This window comes from Sinocyclocheilus anshuiensis, unplaced genomic scaffold, assembly GCF_001515605.1.
Source record: "Sinocyclocheilus anshuiensis isolate Anshui unplaced genomic scaffold, SAMN03320099.WGS_v1.1 scaffold1370, whole genome shotgun sequence".
In the NCBI taxonomy this organism is placed as follows: Eukaryota; Metazoa; Chordata; class Actinopteri; order Cypriniformes; family Cyprinidae; genus Sinocyclocheilus; species Sinocyclocheilus anshuiensis.
In genome coordinates, this window is record NW_015557133.1 from 99,594 (window position 1) to 106,141 (window position 6,548).

Consider the following 6,548-nt stretch of genomic DNA (forward strand, 5'->3'; position numbering starts at 1 on the left):
TGTTTATTGAACTGTTGTATTAAATCAATATCACATTTGCAAACTCCTTGAATAATTATTAAAATCTGTCACTCTCCTTATCGCGATCTGTGGGCGCACATAAAATGAGAGTTCTCAAGACTCAAAAGTACGTGCAAATGATAAGGTCATTTGTCATCTGTCATCGTGTTATAAGCACTGAACCTGCGGGAATGACTAGAATTATTATTAATAGCCGCAATCCTGTGCCTGAAATTCAAGACCTGCTCTGTGTTCTTTGCTAATAACCCGACTGTGAATGATGCGAGCGGCGTTATGTTGTCAGTGAGAAGCTGCAGCCGTGGACGGAAATCCGTCGTAGCGACGGAAAACTTTCATCCCTGAGCAGTATTTACATCATACTGCACCACAGTAATATATTTCCGATAATTTCATTAAGCTAACCCAAATTTATATTTTGACGGGTTGCCATGAGGAACTTGTTTCTGTAGGTCTATGTAAATGATATGAAGATAGTTTTACTCCAATGAAACTGTCAAATGCTCATGAAGTGAGGAGTTTGAGAGACAACTGATGCGTGATCATTGAAGCAGCTCCAGTTAGCAAGCGCTTTCGGAGTGAGAGTGAATTCCGCATTGATTGGTCGGACCCGTGAGTCCCAACAAATCAGATGAGCGTTGGGCGGAGACTGCTTTAGGCCACAGAGTGGTGAGTTCTGAAAGGCTGCATCAGAGCCAAATAGCGCGTTTCAAAATTAAGTTATTTTATCGGCGAATCGGTTTTGAAAATGACCGATACCGATAATCATAAAAATGCTTAATATCGGCGCCGATAATCGGTCGACCCCTAATTACAACACCTCTCTCCCCAGTCTGGCATGAACGGCTCGAATAGTTCCTGTATCAAATGAAGGCCTGCCTTCTGAAATACGAAATGTACTGTGATTGGTTAGCTGGGCCAGTGTGGGCTGTGATTGGCAGCACTCTGCGCCTGGTCGGGAAATGACACGCACCTTACCATAGCCGCCTGCGAGCTTCAGTGTATTTTGTCAAAATCAACTCAATTTGAGCGCAATAATCATGCTGTCTAATCAGCATCTTGATATGCCACACCTGTGAGGTGGATGGATTATCTCGGCAAAGGAGAAGTGCTCACTAACACAGATTTAGACAGATTTGTGAACAATATTTGAGAGAAATAGTCCTTTTGTGTACATAGAAAAATTCTTAGATCTTTGAGTTCAGCTCATGAAAAATGGGGGCAAAAACAAGTGTTGCGTTTATAATTTTGTTCAGTGTATTTTGTGTATATGCCTGTATTCATTTTTATGTAAGCCTATAGATTTGTTCTGTTTTCTCCGTTCACAGAAGGTGCGTGTGTTCTGTTGAATCCTTCTTACACTATCCTTGGATAAACACTTAACGCATTGCAATTGCGACTTACCTATTATGCGTTCACAGCTGAGCAGGCATTTCACTCGTTGGCGTCAGTGTCACATTTGCATAGGCCGTACTACTGGAATTCGTGATTGTTTGACAGCAAATTTCAAATATTAAGTGGAGTGATAAAATAACATTATTAGCTGGTTAATGGCTATTTCAAATTTTAGATTCTGTTCAGAACTATCAAATTTTATTTCGTTTCTGTTTCTGGTTCTGTTCCTGTCAAAATTTTGTTAGTTTCCGGTTTTCGTTTTCGTTCCTTGAACTGGTTCAGAGCCCTGATTTATAGAGATTCTCTCTCGAGCTGATAGGATAGACGATGTGATTGCTGATAATGAATTGGCCGGGTTAATTATCTGTACGAGCTCCTCCCAAACTTTGTTAATAAAACATAATTTATTATGCTGTAGTCTCTCCTTGTTCTGGGTCTGAGTCCAGTTCGTACATGTATGGCTGGATACCGGTCCTCTCACTCTCGCTCATGTTGCTTCTCCTCTCTGTTTATTGCCATGCGCAAAGCAGAGACATCAAGGATCCGCCCCCTTCTGGAGTCGGGCGGGAAGTTGCAGCTCATTTTAATGTAAGGGAACACCGCTGAAACAGCACTTTTTAGAACCGCCCCAAAAATGACACTTTTCAACATGTTATAATAAACTATCTGTATCGTATTTTGAGCTGAAACTTCACAGGCACATTCAGGAGAGCCATAAGATCATCTTGTAAAAAGTGGCATAATAGGTGCCCTTTAACCATTTGATGTGCTGCTAATGTTTGCGTTCTCTCAGCCTTAATAGCAAACATACTGCTGTTCTTTCTCCAATAATGCAGCATCTAGTCAACAAATTAATTACTTAGTAACGATATGAAAATGTGCACTATAGTGTACTGTATACTCAACGTTTCGTTGTCGGTTTTAAATCCACACGTCTAAATTGTGCCGCTCTGTGCAGCGTGCAGTTACGTCAAAACAAACAGCATGTGCTGTCAGTGATTTCTGCCTCTAGAGGCTGCTCTTGTACTGTCTAATGACAGCGGACTTTCTCAGCCACTCTGGGAATGGATGCAACCCGGGAAAAACTATCGGCATGGATTTTTGCAGATAGTTCCAGATTAATCGGCAAAACCGATAAATAATTCGACCTTTAACTTATAGCCTACAAAATAGTCATTAGGCTTGCACAATGGAGCAGATACCCGTCCTGCAGCTGGGTTGTTGCCCTTCTACGGTCCTGTCCAGCTCTCCTTGAACAGTAGAATAAATCTCAAATAGTCTTCAGTTTACACATCTGTTAGGCTACATTTACACTAGTTAGTGTTCGTTTTAAAACGCATAGCTCAGACAGAATCATGATTTCTATTTATTTTCCACTGATTTACTGATGAGCATTAGCAGCTTCCAGCGCTGTATGATTGTGTTCTCTCTTCCATGATCGCTGTTCTGACTCTGGTAATAACATATTTAATTTCAGCAACATTACATGGCCAAAACACACATTAGACGGCAGGGCCGGATTTACCTCTTTTCGTGACAGGAAAAACAAATTTTTGGGCCCCCTTCCCTATTAATATAATAGACCTAATATTACCACCCAAGCAAACAAAAATATTTCTTAATCAGAGGAAGCCCTTACAGTGTTTTCTATCGGAATAAGCGATTGCGTTCAGTCAGTAAAAATCGAATATATTTCCTAATTTGTTTGAGAACTGATAAAGACCATTTCATATAGGCGCGGCATCGTGGCCACATAACCACCTCGGGAGTGCATTATTTCTCTAATAATATTAACGGCCTGGAGTCACAACCACACCCACACAACCACACATCAAGACATTGTTCAGATGATTTGTTTCAAGACATGTTACCATCCTGAAATCTCGTGTGGGTTGAGCTAATTTTTTTACGCACCTCATCCCAAACCTTCCGTTGCAACTTCCAAAACGTCATTTTAGAGCTAATAATGGAGGCTTAAGTCATTCAGGCTAACGCAGTTATCAGTGCAGTCTAATGCGGTTATTAGAGAGAGGGAGAGAGAGATTAAGTGCGTGTGAATACCTGCGTCTATGCGTCTCTCAGCAGCGTTCAGCCCCCCCCCCCCCGATGAGCGAACATAGGCACGTGCCTACAATGCCTACGCGTAAATCCGGCCCTGTTAGGCGTCAATCGGAAGTTATTACAAACACTCGATGGTGGTTTAAAGTGAGTTTTGAGTAAAAGCGGAATATAAATCTTATTTATTGTCTTATGTAGCATGATGCTACAGTTTGCATGAATGGTCACATAACACGCGCTTTCGGTCATGTAACGTTAGTATGAACGGACATCTGCATATGATCAGAACTCCACGCAGCTCCCGCGCTACTCTTTATTGGAAATGAATGACTGAAAGACCAGTCTGTTGCTTGTCGGAGATAGTGGAAAGCCGTCTTGAAACGCAGTGGAAACGCCAGTATGATGAGGATCGTTTTCATTTTAAAACATAAACGCACCAGTGTAAATGTAGTCTTACATCTAAGGGGGCTGGGACGCATTCACACTACAGCCTCACGTGTGCGCCACATCTCTGAGTGTAACCAGTGTTAACTAGTAGGTGTGTTCGACTTGACGTGGACCGACTGTGCAGACCGATCGGTGTATTACAGTACCATGAGAGCTAAAGAGAGCAGACTGCTCCGTGCGATTTCGAATCGCTCTTGTGGATGTCAAACACTGATCGATCTGCGCCGCACCTCTTCTAGTTGAACACACCGGCTATTGCTGCAGGCTTATTGGCTTACTGACGCTGATGAGATTAACCCCTTAGGTATCGAAATTTGGTACCTAACGACGAGACGTTTTTCGATACTCGATGATATCGAGGCAATTCTGTCGGTGCCTAAAAAGTATCGAACTCGATACCCAGCCCTAGGTTACATAGGTTTTTATATGTCATATTATTCCTAACTGTACCATTCACAAAAAGTTTTTCTACTCTTTCAGGGATAAATATCGTTTCTATGCATGTTTGCTGCGAGCACGCTTTGATGAGAACAAACATGCGAAGGACATGATGAAGGCCACCATGATGCTGAAGGCAGGCGAGGAGGAGTTCTGGGCCAATCAGCACCCGCAGCCCTACTTGTTTCCAGACTCACCTGGAGGAACATCCTATGAAAGATATGAGTGCTATAAAGTAAGTGACAAAGTAAAATGTATATTGTGTAGTCTCTGTGCAGTTTTGCTGCTGTTTTCGTAAGCCAAGTTCACATTACGCGATTTTAAATGTCGGCAGATTGCTGTGCTGTTCAGACTACATGACTTGCTGTCTGTCTTGAAGTCTTTGCGGTGTTCAAACTACGTGACACTACGTAAATTATCGGCAACAGGAGGTGACCCACTACACCAGCTGACAACAACTTTGTCACTCAGCGACTCTACAGTGTAGTGTCTCCAAACTAGGGGTCGACCGATTATCGGCCTGGCCGATATTAAGCATTTTTATGATTATCGGTTATTTTCAAAACCGGTTCGCCGATAAAATAACTTGATTTTGAAACGTGCTATTTGGCTCTGATGCAGCCTGTCAGAACTCACCACTCTGTGGCCTAAAGCAATCTCCGCCCACCGCCCATCTGATTTGTTGGGAGTCTCGAGTCCGACCAATCTGCGGAAATTCACTCTCACTCTGAAAGCGCTTGCTAACTGGAACTGCTTTAGTGTTCACACATCAGTTGTCTCTAGGTAAGGTAAGGCAGCAGCAGACGTTGCTTAAGTTAAATCACAATCCACTAACATTACACTGAAGTTGCAAAACACCTCAATATTATCTATGATTTCCGCGATGCAGAAAATGTGGAAGGAATCGCGGAATCCAGTCATATAAATGAAATTTACTGTATGACGCGGAATGTCACGGAATTTGTCAAAGTTTGGATGAATTAATCAAAAGTAGGTAATTACACTTACATAGAGACGTGATATGAACTAGTATCTGTAAATATTAAAGTGCAAAAATACTATTTAATTATGAATCCTGCATGTTCTGCATGTCTCTGTGTATGTAAGTGGCACAGAAGCGCGGTTTTGTTTTCTATACATACAAAGTGTGCGACGCTTGCGGTGAATTCAGCTTCTGTCGTCTCACTACATGAGGACATAAATACATGAACACCATCTCCAGAACTGCTCTGACTCCCTCTGAGAGTCACTTCATGATCATTTGACAGTTTCATTTGAGTAAAACTATCGCAGTATTTCCCACAGACTTAAACTCTATTTGTGGAGGCATATATATGCAAACTCATTCTCTGCCAGCAGGAGGAGCTGTTGGAGTGGTAGAGATCAAGGTTTCCCCGGTAACGCTGTACACAAAGCAGCGCTCCGCTAAAAAAAAACACTGCTTTATCAGACATCATCCAATTTTCTGAAGACAGTCGGTTTCCTTCAGAAATACAGTGATATAAAAACACCCGCACTCAATGTATGGATCTGTAAATATTAAGCTGCAAAAATACTATTTAAATATGAATCCTGCATGTTCTGCGTGTCTCTGTGTATGTAAATGGTACAGACACGCAGTTTTGTTTTCTACAGATACAAAGTGTGCGACGCTCGCGGTGATTTCAGCTTCTGTCGTCTCACTACATGAGGACATAAATACATGAACACCATCTCCAGAACTGCTCTGACTCCCTCTGAGAGTCACTTCATGATCATTTGACAGTTTCATTTGAGTAAAACTATCGTAGGTATTTCCCACAGACTTAAACTATTTGTGGTGGCATATATATGCAAATTCATTCTCTGCCAGCAGGAGGCGCTGTTGGAGTGGTAGAGATTGAGGTTTCCCCGGTAGCACTGTACACAAAGCAGCGCTCAGCTCACAAACGCTGCTTTATCAGACATTACATGCAAGATGAAATGAAAATGACATCCAAAATTTTCTGAAGACAGTCGGGTTCCTTCAGAAATACAGTGATATAAAAACTCCCGCACAGGGTTTCAATTTTGAAACGTGCAGTGCTCATGTTTATTCAACAGTCAAAGCCTTTTGGGAAATCTATTGGTGGCGGTCAGTTTTGATATTGTGGCGGGCACCACAAATAAATCAAAGTATGGGGAACACTTACATAGGCTACAGAAACTTAAAA

The 6,548-nt window shown here is 42.0% G+C and overlaps 1 protein-coding gene and 1 long non-coding RNA gene across 2 annotated transcripts in view; both read left to right on the forward strand.

Annotated features, from left to right (window-relative positions):
- LOC107677953 (uncharacterized) overlaps positions 1-3,500 on the forward strand; it is a 5,653-nt gene extending 2,153 nt beyond the window's left edge. The window contains exon 3 of the long non-coding RNA XR_001632899.1: positions 3,401-3,500. This is a non-coding gene — a long non-coding RNA (uncharacterized LOC107677953). The remainder of the gene's footprint in view (positions 1-3,400) is intronic.
- Positions 1-6,548, forward strand: part of ndufb9 (NADH:ubiquinone oxidoreductase subunit B9) — an 80,605-nt gene that overhangs the window by 31,047 nt on the left and 43,010 nt on the right. The window contains exon 2 of the mRNA XM_016473030.1: positions 4,399-4,591. Within this exon, the coding sequence (XP_016328516.1) occupies positions 4,399-4,591 (193 nt within the window). The remainder of the gene's footprint in view (positions 1-4,398; positions 4,592-6,548) is intronic.